Source organism: Hemitrygon akajei, chromosome 16, assembly GCF_048418815.1.
Source record: "Hemitrygon akajei chromosome 16, sHemAka1.3, whole genome shotgun sequence".
Lineage (NCBI taxonomy): Eukaryota > Metazoa > Chordata > Chondrichthyes > Myliobatiformes > Dasyatidae > Hemitrygon > Hemitrygon akajei.
The window spans coordinates 92,685,041-92,703,242 of NC_133139.1; the positions used below are offsets into that span (position 1 = coordinate 92,685,041).

Sequence of the window (18,202 nt, forward strand, 5' to 3'; positions counted from 1 at the left end):
GTTAGCACAGTGCTTGACAGTACAGGCGCTGTCTGGATGTTCTCCCCGTGACCACATGGCTTCAGTTCCTTCCCACAGTCCAGCGATGTACCGGTTGGTAGGTTAATTGGTCATTGTAAATTGTCCCGTGATTAGGCAAGTGTTAAATCAGGAGCTGCTGGGTGCATGGCTCAAAAGGCCGGAATGACCTACTCTGCACTGTATCTCAATTCTGTTTCAAGCTCTGTCGGTTTCCCTTGAATGTTCTGGTTTCTTCCGACATCGCAAGAACATGCCACTGGTTGGTTCACTGACCACTGTGTATTGCCCCTTATCTGCAGCAGAGAGGTAGAAACTGTGGGGAGATTGATGGGAATGACAGGAAATTAAATTGGGACTCGGTGTAAAGGAATACTTCGTGGTCAGCACAGTCTTGGTGGGCTGAAGGGCCTGTTTCACATTACTGTAGCAGCAGCATAAAGGTATATTTCATGGTCAGCATAGTTCCAGTGGGCTGAAGAGCCTGTTTCACACTACCGGACTCAGTGCTGTCCTTCAGCACTCTTGTAACAAAGCCAATATTCCACTTGCAAGCAGTCTTTGTCTGCTTACAAGGTTATATCCTCAGGTGACCATGGAACATGACGCAAGTATGAGAGGAGACTCCAGGCAACTCTCTTGCAATGACTGGTCCCATCACTCTATCATCAGCCGCTCACTGTGTACACCCTACCTGCTCTTCCCTCCACCTGAAACTGGCTGAAATCCCACCAGAACCCCCTGCTTCCCCATTTCAACATCATAATCCCCTCCCATTCAACTAACAATCAATGGCATGGTTGTTGTTCAAGATCTCCCTACTATAAATGCAAATCATATGATTGGGCCTCCTGAAAACTGAAAGGCCTAGACAGAGAGACCATGGAGAGGACATTTCCAATGGTGGGAGAGTCTAGGACTGGATGACATGGGCTCAGAATAGAATGATGTCCCTCTAGAACAGAAATGAGGAGGAATTTCTTTAGCGTCAGGATGGTGAAACTATGGAATTCATTACCACAGATTGGCTGTGGAAGCTAGGTCATTGGGTATATTTGAAGTGGTGGTTGATAGGTTCATGATTAGTCAGGGCTTCAAAGGGCACAGGAAGAAGGTTGGAGAATGGGTTGAGAGGGAACGTAAATCAAGTTTGATGGAATGGCAGAGATTTTTTTCTATTAAACAAAATATATTTTATTCAAAAATAAAATTATGTACAATAAACCATTCAATGACTCTCAATCCTTTACAAATATTTCCATCACGGTCTTTACATTTCCACATTTTTTGCCACCCAGGTGGCACTCTGTTATTTCATATTTACATGCCCTTGTTGAGGGGTATACACCCCACCCCCTACCTCTCAACTCCCGTGGGACAAGAACCCTAAACTGTGGTCCTTCCCCACCGGGCCCTTGCGGTGGCTGCACCGGGTTTCAGTGCGTCCCTCAACATGTACTCCTGCAGCTGAGAATGTACCAGTCTGCAGCATTCCCCCACGGACATCTCCATGTGCTGGAAGACCACCAAGTTTCGGGCCAACCAAAGAGCGTCTTTCACCGAGTTGATGATCTGCCAGCAGTACCGCATGTTGGTCTCTGTGTGCATCCCCGGGAACAGCCCGTAGATCAGAGTCCTCTGTTACGCAGCTGCTGGGGACATCTCCATGTGCTGGAAGACCACCAAGTTTCGGGCCAACCAAAGAGCGTCTTTCACCGAGTTGATGATCTGCCAGCAGTACCGCATGTTGGTCTCTGTGTGCATCCCCGGGAACAGCCCGTAGATCAGAGTCCTCTGTTACGCAGCTGCTGGGGACATCTCCATGTGCTGGAAGACCACCAAGTTTCGGGCCAACCAAAGAGCGTCTTTCACCGAGTTGATGATCTGCCAGCAGTACCGCATGTTGGTCTCTGTGTGCATCCCCGGGAACAGCCCGTAGATCAGAGTCCTCTGTTACGCAGCTGCTGGGGATGAATCTTGACACTTGTCCCTTCCATCCTCCTCCACACCTTCTCTGTGAACCCACAGTGTGCAGAAAGGTGGGTCACCGACTGCTCCTCACTGCAGTTCTCCCGTGGGCAGTGGGATGTGGAGACAACCTTCTAGGCGTACAGGAGGGATCTGACTGGGAGGGCCCATCTCATCACCAGCCAGGCGAGGTCTTGCTGCCTGTTGGTGAGGTCTGGCGATGAGGCATTTTGCCAGATGAACTGGACAGTCTGCTCAGAGAACCACCCCACTGTGTCCATCACGTCCTTCTCCTGCAGTGCCTGGATGACTCAGCAGGCCAAATGACCTAACTCTGCTCCTATGTCTGATGGTCCCAACCTGGTTGACCAAACGTCAGAAACACAAACTACCGAGTAGTTAGTTGGTAGTTCTCCTTCGCTATGACCTCTCCCATTTTGCATTTTCACTTTGGTTAGTTAACTGTGATTAGTACATTAACATGGAAACACATGGTAATGACTTCATTCTTTTCTGAATCCTGCCTCTGCCCTATTGGTTGAAGTTGCTCCAGATTGTTTTCCTTGTTCAGGCACAGATATATGAAGTGTGAGTTTTTTCCTGAGGCTGATGCACAGGACAAGATCCGCAACCTCACCTTTTCACCGGCAGGTCCTCGTGATCCTCGTTCGCCAGGGGGACCCATCTGCCCTTTGATCCCTTCCAGACCATCCTCGCCGCGCTGACCTATCAAACCAGCATTACCCTGCGAACCAAGAAAACTCAGTCAGTACATCCAGTGGTAAGGGCTCCCATTGCACAGCTTTGCAGTGTTGTGCATCATCTGTAAGAGGGCTGCACCATACCTCTCACCTAATTTCCATTGCCTATAAAGGGGCGGCACCATACCTCTCACCTAATTTCCATTGCCTATAAGGGGGATGCACCGTACCTCCCACCTAATTTCCATTGTCTATAAAGGGGCAGCACCATACCTCTCACCTAACTTCCATTGCCTATAAGAGGGCTGCACCATACCTCTCACCTAATTTCCATTGTCTATAAAGGGGCGGCACCATGCCTCGAAACCATTTTCCAGGAAGGACAGCCAAGGATCAGACCTGATGAAGGGTCTTGACCCAAGATGCTGACTGTCCACTTCCCTCCACATGTGCAGCTTGACCCAAGATGCTGACTGTCCACTTTCCTCCACATGTGCTGCTTGACCCAAGATGCTGACTGTCCACTTCCCTCCACATGTGCTGCTTGACCCAAGATGCTGACTGTCCACTTTCCTCCACATGTGCTGCTTGACCCAAGATGCTGACTGTCCACTTCCCTCCACATGTGCTGCTTGACCCAAGATGCTGACTGTCCACTTCCCTCCACATGTGCTGCTTGACCCAAGATGCTGACTGTCCACTTCCCTCCACATGTGCTGCTTGACCCTCTGAGTCCCTCCAGTGGCTCACTTTCTCCTTTCACCCGATTTTGCTAAAGTCTCAGTGGGAACTCATGGAAAGAATTAGAATTTCCCCTGTTGTTGAATATGACATCCCAAATGGTAGACCAAATAAGGGCAGCCATGGAACTGTCCACAAAATCAAACAGGAAAACCATTTAGGGATATGTCTCCAACTCGGTTATATAAAGCCATTCTAAATACTTTCCAAATGCAGGAGGTTCTGTAGATGCTGGAAATGCAGAGCAACACACACAGAATGCTGGAGGAACTTAGCAGGACAGGGAGTATCAATGGAAGTGAATTAACAATCGATATCTCTGGTCAAGATGAAGGGTTTTGCCTGAAGCATTGACTGTTTATTCATTTCCATAGATATTGCCTGACCTGTTAAGTTCCTCCAGCATTTTGCGTATCTTGCTCTAAGTATTTCTCAGACTTTCAAAAATATAATGAATTTGAAGTTGAAAAATCTCAAAAACTCCTTCACCATACAGGTCAAAACACAGCCTGAGGATCAGAGGTGGGTATGTCAGTGATTCAGATCCTGGGGGAGCCAAAGGAAGGGAACCAGCCAAGAAATTTCCTTGAGGTCAGCAAGTTAAGCTGTATCACTGGAGGGAAATGGATAATTGCGGATGTACAGCAAAGGTCCAGGCCCTTCAGCCTGCTATTCCTGTACTGAGCACGATACCAAATTAAAACTATAAGACCTTAAGACATAGGAGCCGAATTAGGCCATACAGCCCATCATGTCTGTTCCAGCATTCCATCATGGCCGATCCCAGATCCCATTCAATCCCATACACCTGCCTTCTCGCCATATCATTTGATGCCCTGACTGATCAGGAAACGATCAACTTCTGTCTTAAGTATACCCATAGACTGGCTTCCATCGCAGTCTGTGGCAGAGCATTCCACAGATTCACCACTCTTTGGCTAAAAACTTCCTCCTTAAGCCCTTTCTAAGAGGTCACCCCCTCAATTTTGAGACTGTGGAGAGGATAGTTCTGGATACTTCCACCAGAGGAAACATCCTCTCCACATCCACCCTATCTAGTTCCTTCAATATTTGGTAGATTTCAATGAGATCCCCCCGCATTCTTCTGAATTCCAGAGAGTACAGGCCCAAAGCTCCCAAACGCTCCTCAAATGTTAACCCCTTCATTCCCTGAATCATCCTCGTGAACCTCCTCTGGACTCTCTCCAATGACAACACGTTCTTTCTGAGATATAGGACCCAAAACTGTTGACAATTCTCAAGTGCGACCTGACTAGTATCTTATAAAGCCTCAGGATTATCTCCTTGTTTTTATATTCTAATCCCCTTGAAATAAATGTGAACATTGCATTTGCCTTCTTTACCACCAACTCAACCTGTAAATTAACCTTCTGGCAGTCTTGCACGAGGACTCCTAAGTTCTTCTGCACCTCAGATGTTTGAACCTGCCCCCCATTTGGATAATAGCCCACACTATTGTTCCTTTTACATTTATCATACATTATACAAATGTATCATACATTTCCCAACACCTTATTCCATCACTTTTTGCCCATTCATTCAATTTGTCTAAATCTTGCTGCAATCGCATTGCTTCCTCAGAACTACCTATCCCTCTACCTATCTTCATATCCTCCACAAACTTTGTCACAAAGCCATTAATTACATTAACCGATTATTGACAAGCAATGTGAAAAATAGCGGGTCCCAATACTGACCCCCAAGGAACACCACTAGTCACCGGCAGCCAACCAGAAAAGGCTCCTTTTATTCCCACTCGCTGCCTCATGCCTGTCAGCCATTCCTCTATCAATGCAGCATCTTTCATGTAATGCCATAGGATTTTACCTTGTTAAGCAGCCTCCTCTGTGGCACCTAGTAAAGTGGCTTCTGAAACTCCGAATGCTGTAAAGGATAGGGAAGGGGGATAGAAGGGGGGTGGAGGGTGAAGAGGGGCGGGGGTGGTGAAGAGGGGAGGGAATGGTGAAGAGGGGCGGGGGTGAAGAGGGGTCGGGGTGGTGAAGAGTGGCAGGGGGTGAAGAGGGGCGGAGGGCGAAGGGGAAGATGGCGGAGGGAGAGGGTGGCGGAGGGCGAAGGTGGTGGAGGGGGAAGGGGTTGGAGTGGGAGAGGGAAGGGGGCAGAGGGGGAAAAAGACGGAGGGGAAGAGAGATGGAGAAAAAGGGGAGAGAAACTTCGTAACAAAGACCAACCTCAAGAGAGAGGCTGAGATCCTCAGCAGAAAAGCAAGTGGACAGTCTCGGGCTTGTCCTTGCATGTTTAACTTACCCTATCCCCTTTGGGACCCATGTCACCTTTATAGCCAGGGAATCCTTCTTCCCCCTGTACATATATAAATGACAGAAACCATTGATTACTCCAGAGAGAAATGACCAGTATCTCTGTAGCAAAGACACTGAGCTTATGTCTATGGTGGTGGTGGGAGGGGGTACAGAGTGAGATGTCCTCTTGTTTATCCGCCCAATCCTGCTAAGGGTAGAAGTGGTAAGGTAACACGACAGATTCACCCTCCTACTCTTCTTCACTCTGGGCATTTCCACCTTGCACTATGGACAGTCCAGCCCCTGCTGAAAAGGTTATATGTTTTCTAAAATGTTCACCACACTGGTGGGAACACAGCCTATATTCTATGCTTCTGTCGACAATACTTGGGGAGGGTGAGTCTTTGACCATGTTGGCTGCTTCACCTCGGTAAAAAGGCAGCACCGACCATTAAGAATGCTCACCACCTGGGACATGCTTTCTTCTCATTCCGAGCATTGGGGAGGCAGTACAGGAACGTAAAGGATCAAATTCAATGTTTTAGAAACAGCTTCTTCCTCTTCACCATCAGATTTCAAAAAGGCCCATGAACACTACATCACTTCCTCTTTTGCCATTTTTTATTATAACTTATTGTGACTTTTTGGCACTGTACCGCTGCCACACAACAACAAATTTCACTCTCTTTTTCGGTGTTAATAAACCTGATTCTGATTCATGGTCTCACAAACTTTTCCTCATGGAATCTTTAGAAGACATCTACTGAAAAAGGACCAGTGCATGCCCCACAATCACCCCCTGGCTTGCCAGCACGTGGAGCAGCAGCAGAGTTAGCCGTACCAGGAGGCAGGTTACAACGGTGATGTGGGAACTTCCTCACCTTCTCACCCTTGTGCCCCTTCAGTCCTCTGACTCCATCCGCACCCTGCAACAAACAACATAAACAGCATGTCACAGCATCACTGGGATCTTGCTAAGTTCCTGAGTTTCTCAGGGGATTTTCAGTCAGCTCCACACGCTGGTGTGTGGGTCACTGTGGAAGTTGAAGGATTTGAACTGGTTATTTGTTGTGAGAGGAACCATTAAATAGAAGTAAATACATAATGATGTAAGAAAATAGGAATAGGAGTAAGCCAGTCGGCCGCTTGATCCTGCCCTACCATTTAATATGATCATTGCGGATTCAGCTCCTCTCGTGCCAGTTCCACGTAGACCTCAATTTCCCATGATGTATTTACCTTCTGTTTAAATGCCCCCAATGATCTAGTATTCACAACACTCTAGAGCAGGTATCCACCTCCTTCTGTGAGATGAATTGGTCAACGTGGTTAAGACACACATTGTGAACTCATTCTGATTATTTGAAGATGTTGGGGAAGGGTGGGAGGCAGCACTTGGGAGAACTATATATAGTTTGGGTTCCCTTGCCCCAGAAAAGGTGTCCTTGCCAATAGAGCAAATTGTCACTGGGCTGATTCCAGGACTGCTGTATGGAGAGTGACTGAGTAGACCAGGTTGGTATTATCCAGTGTTTAGACCAAAAGACCATAAGGTACTGGAGCAGGATTAGATGTCTGATTCTGCTCCGCCGTTCCCTTATGGTTATTTCTTTAACCTGTTACACCAGCTCTCGCTCCTGCTAATCTTTGACTTAAATGCACCCAATGACTTAGTCTCCATAGCCCTCTGTGGTAATGGATTCCACACATTCACTACCTTCTCGCTGAAGAAATTCTTCTTCATCTCTGTTCAATGAAAGAGAAAGAAGACTCAAGGGGCATAAAGATGGAGGGGGAGAGGGCATTTTGCACAATTAAGTTAATCAAACAGGCACAGAGCACAGGGACTGGGGTGTTGCATTACAACTGTACCAGGTGTGACTGAGACCACATTCACAGTATCATGGGGAACTTAAGTCACTTAGCTAAATAAAGTTTATCACTAAAGGGCACAAAGAAGATTCACAAAGATGTTACTGGGATTGAAGGGCTTGAGTTATAAGTGTGGCCTGGGACTTTATTTCCTGGAGTGAAGGAGGCTGAGGGGTGACATTACAGAGGTTTGTAACTTTGGGTGATGGGGAAAGATCTAAAGGGGATCTGAGTGGCAAGTTTTTCCACACAAATGATTGTGGATGCGTGGACCGAGGTTAGGGAGGGTACAATTGAAACATTAAGAAGTCATTTGGACAGGAACGTGTATAGGAAAGGTGTGGTGGGATATGGGTCAAATGCAGACAAATTTTACAAGAGTGATTTAACAATCACTCTGCCTCACATTAAGTGCAGGAATGCAGGGCATTTTAACAAAGTTGTTTGGAGACATACGTATGTAGTGTGCAAAAGAGCATCAATCTCACTGGTGCATTCACGACTACACCTGTGTCTTGATGCAACAGCATTCAAATGATGAGTTAGCATTTTTGGATTTAACTTTGTAGGATATCACAGTTGCTTAATTTCTTTCTTTATATATCTGTACACACATATGCATGCATAAATACACACACACACACACACGCGCGCGCGCACACACACACATACACACACACACACACACACACACACACACACACACACACAAACACACACACACACATCCTCACTTCTCACTCTCTTTCTCAACAACACACACAAAATACTGGACAAAATCAGCAAGTCAGGCAGCATCTATGGAGGGAAATAAACATTCAACATTTGGGCCGAAACTCTTTATCCTAATGAAGGGTCCCAGTCCAAATATTGACTGTTTATTCCTCTCCATAGATGCTGCCTGATTTGCTGAGTTCCTACATCATTTTGTATGTGTTGCTCTGGATTTCCAGCATCTCTCTCTCTTACCTTGACACCTCGAACTCCAGGATATCCTATTGGACCCTGTGCACCTAGAAGACCCTGCAGGAAACACACTGTGTTATATTTCAATAGTATGTTACAGTAGTCAGCAAATATAATTCATTAAAAAAAGGTCAGAGGATTATTTCCTTTTGCATTACAGCTTTTGATTATAAAGAGTTTTGAGTTGAATGGTTTGATTGAGTAGGCAACAATAGGGAGCTGATAGATACTAATCAGTGGAGTTATTATCACCCCTACCCCACACATTACCATTGGTTTTATTATCACCCCTACCCCACACATTACCATTGGTTTTATTATCACCCCTACCCCACACATTATCACTGGTTTTATTATCACCCCTACCCCACACGTTATCACTGGTTTTATTATCACCCCTACCCCACACATTACCATTGGTTTTATTATCACCCCTACCCCACACATTATCACTGGTTTTATTATCACCCCTACCCCACACATTATCACTGGTTTTATTATCACCCCTACCCCACACATTACCACTGGTTTTATTATCACCCCTACCCCACACGTTACCATTGGTTTTATTATCACCCCTACCCCACACATTATCACTGGTTTTATTATCACCCCTACCCCACACATTATCACTGGTTTTATTATCACCCCTACCCCACACATTACCATTGGTTTTATTATCACCCCTACCCCACACATTATCACTGGTTTTATTATCACCCCTACCCCACACATTACCATTGGTTTTATTATCACCCCTACCCCACACGTTACCATTGGTTTTATTATCACCCCTACCCCACACGTTACCATTTGTTTTATTATCACCCCTACCCCACACATTATCACTGGTTTTATTATCACCCCTACCCCACACGTTACCATTGGTTTTATTATCACCCCTACCCCACACGTTACCATTTGTTTTATTATCACCCCTACCCCACACATTATCACTGGTTTTATTATCACCCCTACCCCACACATTATCACTGGTTTTATTATCACCCCTACCCCACACATTATCACTGGTTTTATTATCACCCCTACCCGATGCATTATTACTGGTTTTATTATCACCCCTACCCCACACGTTACCATTGGTTTTATTATCACCCCTATCCCACACGTTACCATTTGTTTTATTATCACCCCTACCCCACACATTATCACTGGTTTTATTATCACCCCTACCCGATGCATTATCACTGGTTTTATTATCACCCCTACCCCACACATTATCACTGGTTTTATTATCACCCCTACCCGATGCATTATCACTGGTTTTATTGCCTCCAGCCACTTTGTGAAGAGGTATCTTGTTCGGCCGTAGTTCTACTGACCCCATTTCCCTCTGGGAGGCCATTTATTACTTTATACACAGGCCACGGCCAATGCCAGCAAGATCAGCTTCTCTTGCCTTTCCTTTGCAATGCACACAAAATGCTGAAGGAACTCTGCAAGGCAGGCTGCGTCAATAGAGGGGGAATAAATAGTTGATGTTTTGAGCTGAGATCTTTCATCGGGACATGTGTTCTACATTTTCAGCACCTGCAGAATCTCTTGTGTCTACTGCTCAGTCTTTATTGCCTTTGGGAAGCCAGTGTCGAGCTGTCTGTCCATGTAGTGAAAATGCTGTTGGGGAGGGAGTTCCAGGCAGGAATGGAGACACATTTACAATACGTAACTTGGAGGGAAACTTGTGCCTGCTGTCCTGCTCCTTCTGACTGTCTAGATTTGCAAGGTGCAATCGAAGTAGACCTGGCAGGTAATTAGTGTACCATGTCCACTACAGCCATGCTGTGGTTGGAGCTGAGGAAATGAATATCCAAAGAGGCAGATGGGGTGTCAGTCAATCAAATGGGTTACTTTGTCCAAGATTGCATCAGGCTTTTAAGTGTCATCTTTCACATGAAAATTATACATAACTTATGTTAATTAGGCATATTTTAATTAATTTAGATTCATTAAGCCTGTCCTTGCCTTTAATGTCCTGTGCTACTGCTGCACAAAGATAATTTTCACGGCATTCACACGCTGTATGTCTATGATCAGACTCGTTCAAGAGCTGTATGGATTTAGAAAGGAAAAGAAATGTGATTTAAGTGACTGACGGTGGATTGATTGTTGGTGCCAGACAAGGTAGTGCAAGTATCTCAGAAACTGCTGACCTTCTGAGGTTTTCACACACAACAGTCTCTCAGAGTTTACAGAGAATGGTGTGAAAATCAAAAAACATACAGTGAGCAGCAGTTCTATGGGTGAAAATGCCTTGTTAATGAGAGAGGCCAGAGGAGACTGGCCAGACTGGTTCAAGCTGACAGAAAGGTCACAGTAACTCCAACAGCCACATATTATAACAGTGGTGTGCAAAAGAACATCTCTGAATGCAAAACACCTCAAACCCTGAAGTGGATGGGCTACAGCAACAGATGACCATAAACATGCACTCAGTGGCCACTTTATTAAGTACAGAGGGGCCCTCCATTGGCCGGGGTCGACCATGGTCGCTGTGTCCTAGCCAGGGCAGTACAATATGGAGAGCAAGCTTTGCCTCTCCACGCAGCTGATGAATCCAAAGGAATGGCAGAGACCGAAACAGTTCGGCACCAGTGGCATTGCAGCAGTCGCAGTCAATATGGGACTGCCTGAGGGACTCCAGCTCCAGATTTTTCCCTTGTGGTTTACTCCTATAGCCTTCCCCATGAGGGTATAGCCGTAAAGCGGCAGGCAAGCCCCATCTGCCCGAAACAACTGGTTTTAAGGCACCAGTAACCTGCATTTGCCCCTTCTCCTGTCCATAGAAATGGTTCTGCCTGGCTTAATAGCTAAGCCACATGTGAAAACCAGGAACTAGAGTTGGTTGTCAGAGGCTATTTGAGGGGCATGCCATTGTGACAGAACATGTGTTCAATACACATGTGCTGTGCAGTTTCAATAAGACCATAACTCCATGGTGGTAGCTCGATCACCAGCTTGATCCAAGTTCCAACTTTTTATTCAGCTTTTTAATTGTAGCAGCATTTACATGCATGATTGGAGCCGGAATTACTGCGGCTGCTGGCACCAGGTTTGTCCTCCAATGGATCCTTGTTAAAAGATTTAAAGTACACTCATTCCAATTGTTACTTTTCATCACTATCTCTTTTTGTTCATCTAGAGGTACAGATATCTAGCCGATAAAGTCCAATTAATGAAAGTGAGAGGAAAGAATGTTTCCCCAAGTTAGAGACCAGGTAACTATAATCCAGTATGTCTTAACCAAAGAAGGGCAAGCAATGGATTCTAGCAATGACATATCTTTGATCCTCTGGTAAACTCATTCACTAACCTATTGCTACCATTACACTAACCAATCAGTAAACCACTTACCATGTTTCCCTTTTCACCTGCTGGGCCTTCTCGACCAGGGTGACCCTGTGAAACAAATTACAGTCATTGTCTCAATTTCATTGGTGACTGCACATCAAACAATACGCGGCTGGTCCCGTACAGCTAGAGTGCTTCATATCAGAAAGGCACGAAGAATAGAAGCAGGTGTACGGCATTTAAGATTGGCTGTTTTAAGTTGTACCTAATCCTCTAACCTCAGCGTACTTTCCAGCATGAACCAGAGAACCCTTGGGACAATAATTAAAAGTCTTTCCAACTGTGTACCAAATAAATTCAGTGACTGAGTTTCTGAAGTCTTCTTCATTATAGGTTTCAAAGATTCACTGACCTCTGAATGAAGAAATTTCCTTTCATCTGTGTCCTGAATGTTAAACTTTGAAGGGAGAGATTATGTATCAGGTCAGAAACCCCTTGTGAGAGTTCTCAGGAATTGTCTCTGATCAGAAACGCTAACTGTTTCCCTTTCCACAGTTGCTGCCTGCCCTGCTGAGTGATTCTACCATTTTCCCTTCTGATATCACATTCCCAGCATCTGTGGTATTTTTGGTTTTCCCTTATGATGCTTACGATAATATGAATCCTGGTTCTAAGCACGCAGCCGAGGGAAAAGTCGGCTCCATGTCTACTTTGTCAATTTGCAAGCTTCAAGAGTATCATCAGGTAGTGCCGTTTCAAAGCTCCAGCGACTAGACCTCTGGTGCTCTCTGTGTGGAGTCTGCCTGAAATTGCAGGAATACGGTGGGGGCGGGTGGAATGGAATGGAACTGATAGCAACCAGCATGGACAGAAATGTTGAATGTCCTCGTTTTGTCCAACATCCGTCATCAAGTCAAAGAGAAAATACAGCATAAATACAGCCTCTATGGTAGCTTGCTACATAACTCACCAGCCTCGGGTGAAAAATTGCCCCTAATTTTGGACTCCCCATACACTGAGCAAAGGACTGCTATCATACACCTATCGATACCTCTCATCATTTAAAAAACTCCTATATGACAACACACACAAAATGCTGGAGGAACTCAAAAGGTCAGCATCTATGGAGCTGAATAAACAGTCAACATTTTGGGCCGAGACCCTTCTTCGGGACTGAGAAGCAAGGAAGAAGATGTCAGAATGAAAAGGCGAGGGGGGGGGAGGGGATGGAGGATAACTAGAAGATGATGCCAGGTGGGTGGGAAAAGTAAAGGGCTGGAGAAGAAGACATGTGATAAGAGAGCAGAATGACCATAGGAGAAAGGAAAAGAGGAGAGAACTCAGTGGGAGGTGATAGCCAAGTAAGAAAAGGTAAGAGACCAGAGTATGGAGTAAAAGAGGAGGGGGGGTGGATTATTTTTACTGGATAGAGAAATTGATATTCATACCATCACATTGCAAACTACCCAGACAGAATACAAGGTATTGTTGCTCCTCCACCCTGAGGATGGCCTCATCTTGGCACAAGAAGCCATCGTGGACCAGCATATCAGAATGGGAACCAGAATTAAAATATTTGGCCACTGGGAAGTTCTACTTTTGGTGGACAAAGCAGAGGTGCTTTAAAAGAAGACCCCCAATTTATGACAAGTCTCCCAAGTGTAGAAGAGGCTGCATTGACAGCACTGGACACAATAGACAACCCCAGCAGATTCTACATGGTCACCATCTTTCCCCTAGCTTCTACGGAATAGTGACCTAGCATGGCCAAGGTTCTAAGGTTAACAGAGGTAGCATGGTGGCTTAGCGGTTAGTGCATTGCCCTACTGTGCCGGCAATCACCAATCGGGATTCAAGTCCTACTGCTGTCTGTAAGGAGTTTGTACATACTCCTCATGACCACATGGGTTTGCTCTGGGTTAGTAAGTTGTGGGCATGTTATGTTGCCCAGAACAATCCTAGGTGATTTGATTTGATCGAAACAATGCATTTTACTCTGTTTTGATGTATCGATGTACATGTGACAAATAAAATGAATAAAGCTAAAGATAATCTCAAAATTAAACTACTCTCCTTCATCTTAATCTGACCTAACAGAAGGTTCCAAGATAGTTTGATCATCTGTGTTTTGTTGACTAATTGGTGCCCACATCCTTCTCTCCTATTGTGTTTGGGTTTGCTTCCAGTGCTCCAGAGAGTGGAAAATAGAAGGGGAAACAGGCTTTGAGTAACTTTCAGGTTTGTCTATTTATATAAAATCACAACACAGGTTCAAGAAAATCACCAATCTTTCCAGAATTGAGGGAATTTAGCAGCTAACGGACTGGTGCAGAACCAACAACCTGTCTCTGAATGTGAACAAAAGAGATGGTTGCTGACTTCAGGAGGGCATGGAGCGACCACTCTCCACCCCCCATCCTCATCACATTCTACAGAGGTTGTACTGAGAGCATCCTGAGCAGCTGCATCACTGCCTGGTTCGGAAATTGCACCATCTCAGATCGCAAGACCCTGCAGTGGATAGTGAGGTCAGCTGAGAAGATCAACAAGGTCTCTCTTCCTGCCATTATAGACATTTACACTATATGCTGCATCCACAAAGCAAATAGCATTATGAAGGACCCCACACACCCCTCATACAAACACTTCTTTCTCCTGCTATCTAGTAAAAGCACCGAAACATTCGGGCTGTTACGACCAGACTATATAACAGTTTCTTCCCTCAAGCCATCAGACTCCTCAATACCCAGAGACTGCACTGACACCAACTTACTGCCCTCTACTGTGCCTATTGTCTTGTTTATTATTTATCGTAATGCCTGAACTGTTTTGTGCACTTTATGCAGTCCTGGGTAGGTCTGTAATCTAGTGTAGTTTTTTTTTGTCTGTGTTGTTTTTTCGTAGTTCAGTGTAGTTTTTGTACTGTTTCATGTAGCACTATGGTCCTGAAAAATGTCTCGTTTTTACTGTGTACTGTACCAGCAGTTATGGTTGAAATAACAATAAAAAGTGACTTGACTTGACTTGGAAGGTTAACAACTGTTTATGGTCCTTATTAGATGAAAAAAAGCCGCAAAAGCAAGATAACCATCATCTTTTAAATTCTTTACGCTTGAAGAACTTGCAGCAAGTGTCTGATCTTCTCTGAAACCTTCAAAATTATTTTCTTTCTGCGGCTGCTATGGAGGTATCTCATCTACAGTCATATCTACATCTTGAAAATGCAACTGCTCACAGCTGTCAATCTCCAAATATTTAAACATGTGGTTGAATAATTCCCAACTCTTCTGCTCCATCATCAGAATCTGTAGTACTCTTTTTGTTCCTGTCCAATTTTAGTTCCAGTCATAGTATCTCTCGTTGACAACCTCAATGTCTATTTGACACGTGGACACTTCTTCTTTGCCCCTTCTCTCCAATGTTTCCTTACTGGTTTGTCCTATAGTTGAAAGGCCTGCACTTACCAATTCAGAGAGCTAAGTGATTTAGATCAGCCAACAGCAAATCCTCTAGGCTTCAAGAACTATGTTCTAAAACACTTAAAGTCATAGCACAAAACAGGCCCTTTGGCCTATGAATTCCATACTGAAATATTATTCTGCTTAGTCCCATTGTCCCACACTTGGACCATAGCTCTCAATACCCTTCCCAACCATGTATTTAACCAAATTACTCTTAAATGTTGAAATTGAACTCATAGTTGCCACTTCCACTGGCAGCTCATTCCACACTTGAACCCCCTCTGAGTGAAGAAGTTTCCCCTCATGATTCCCTTAAATATCTTACCTCTCCGCCCCTTAACATATGATCTTTATCACCCAACCTCAGAGGAAAAAGCCTGTTTGCATTTACCCTATCTACACCCCTCATAATTTTGTATACCTCTATCAAATCTTCCTTCACATATCCCCTGTCAGCAACTCCCGGTTTAATCCAGGTCTTACAATACGCATTGGTAAGTCAGCCAATAAATGTGTATAGCAACATACAGAAAGCTGGATGAACTCAGCGGATCCGGCAGTATCTAGGGAAGGAAATGGACACTCCACCTTTCCGGTTGACACCTCCATTCAGTCCAGATGAAGGGTCTCCAGAACATCGGCTACCTGTTTCCCTCCACACGTTTTGCCTGATCTGCTGAGTTCCTCCAGTTCTTTGTGTGTCACTTCTGATTCCAGTATCTGCAGACCCTTGAGTCTCCATAAATGTCTATATTTGGGGGGAAAGTGGAGTTTTGAAATAATGAATTTTAACATGGGTTTAGGTACATTAATGTCCTTGAATCTCTAATCTAGTTAGACTGGAGTAGCCAGAAATTCTAAAGCTGAATATATTTCTGTTGATCATTATAGCAGTGACCAACTTCAGAAAAGTCTAAAACCTGTGTGGAAATGCACAGACATCTACTTTCTACCATCAATACTTGAGCTCATATACCTTCTAATTTCAGAAATTTTGCCACCCGAGTATAAGGAATGACCTTTCATTTACAAAGTCCAAGGGGAAAATTACCAAGACCAACAAGAAATGGAAGTAGACAAGCTAAGTTGTTCTGTAACTTTCTTGAGATAATGCACTAGGGATATAGGAGATGACAAAGAACATGATCTGTCAATCCTGTCCACCTCCTTTAATCCCTTGACTAGCAACCTCCAACCCATTCTCTATGTCAGAGGTTCCCAGCCGGGAGTCCATAGATCCCTTGCTTAATGGTATTAGTCTATGGCATAAGAAAGGTTGGGAATTCCTGGGCTAAGTTAAGAAGTTTCTCCTGAGTTCATTATGGGATTTCATTTTGTATTTATGTACCTTTTACAAGTGGAAACATTTTGTGTCTTCTCTAGCAAAGCTTTCCCAAACCATAAAAGACAACTTTCCCTCAGCTTTCCCTTTACGAAGAGCAGAAAAGGCAAATTTGTTCAGTCTTACAACTGTGAGCTTACCCTAATAAATCCTTCGTTTACCCCCTCCAGCAATTTTTAGGATGTGGAGAGCAGAACTGCATGGTCCGTGCACTCTGTTTGTCTATCTGATGTTTTTCTCTGTAGCTGTAACACTATAGTCTGGACTTTCTTTTCCTTTTGTGAAACTGTGATGTGTTTATGTATGAAATGATCTGTCTGGGGAACACACACACAAAAGCTTTTCTCTGTATTTCAGTACTTGTAACAATAATAGACCAATCCTCCCAGAGCACTGAAGATCAAAGGACTGTATGGACTGTTGCTTGTTCTGTTCTCTTTTTAGGTAGTTTTCAGAATTAAGAAGAATCTTCATAGAATGTTGAATACAAATGAGAAAATATCAGCTATTGAAAGCTGCTGATACAGTGATAGAAAATTTAATAATATGTTTAACCATTCTCTGTAGCATCAAAGCTTGACAGCTGTAAGACTTAGTATAGATAGTACAATTAAACCCAGATAGCTTACCGGTGGACCATCTGCTCCAATAAGTCCCGGCAGTCCTTGCTTGCCTGGAGGTCCCTAGAAGATTTGAACAAAACCAACGTATGAGTCAAATGGTCAATTCACTAGGTTCAAAGTTCACAGTGCAAAGTAAATTTATTATGAAAGTGCGTATATGTCACCATATACTACTCTGTGATTCATTTTGTTGCAAGCATTCCCACTAGAACAGAGAAATACAACAGAATCACTGAAAAACTACAATGGCTGACCAACCACCAAAGTGCAAAAGAAGACAAACTGTGCTAATACAAAAAATACCCTCAAATAATAAATAAATAAATAAACAAATAATACTGAGAACATGAGTTATAGAGTCCTTGGAAATGCGTCCACAGGTTCAGGAATGAGAACAATGCTGAGCCATCCTCATTGGTTTAAGAGCTTGATGATTGAAGGGTAATTTTCTCCTGAGGAAGACCTTCTGGACCCTAGCTGTGCTATAAAATGGTAACCCATGACCTGGCTATGTCCTTGTATGGAATGAGCCTGTGGATCTGCAGAGACTGTCGATTCACCACATGTTGAATCAGGTTGTAACAGGCTGAGTTTAACCGTAACACTGAAACATCAATGCATCCACTGTAAACAAACCCCAAGCCATTTCTATCCACTCAGCTGCATTTGAATTTATTCCAGTACAGGTTTCTACAAGACCCAGGGCAATTAAGAAAATATGTATTATCAAATGAACATTCCATAATGTCTGTTCAAACCTTGAGTTACTGCAATGGATATAATGAACTTTGGCCCACAAACCTGGGAAGTCACATATCAGATGCTCAGCTGTGTCAGCACTTCAGTCTCTGAACTCAGACACTGTGGGTTTAATTCTTAGCCCAGTCACCAGCTTAAAAATCCAGGCTGGTGTTCTAGTGCA

At 44.3% G+C, this 18,202-nt stretch overlaps 1 protein-coding gene across 2 annotated transcripts in view; it reads right to left on the reverse strand.

The window, feature by feature from the left end:
• LOC140740297 (uncharacterized) overlaps window positions 1–18,202 on the reverse strand; it is a 406,935-nt gene that overhangs the window by 159,100 nt on the left and 229,633 nt on the right. For both annotated transcript variants that reach the window (XM_073069447.1, XM_073069446.1), the window contains 6 exons: window positions 17,287–17,340; window positions 11,918–11,962; window positions 8,549–8,602; window positions 6,589–6,633; window positions 5,715–5,768; window positions 2,624–2,731 (listed from right to left, as the gene is read on the reverse strand). In XM_073069447.1, the coding sequence (XP_072925548.1) occupies window positions 2,624–2,731; window positions 5,715–5,768; window positions 6,589–6,633; window positions 8,549–8,602; window positions 11,918–11,962; window positions 17,287–17,340 (360 nt within the window). The remainder of the gene's footprint in view (window positions 1–2,623; window positions 2,732–5,714; window positions 5,769–6,588; window positions 6,634–8,548; window positions 8,603–11,917; window positions 11,963–17,286; window positions 17,341–18,202) is intronic.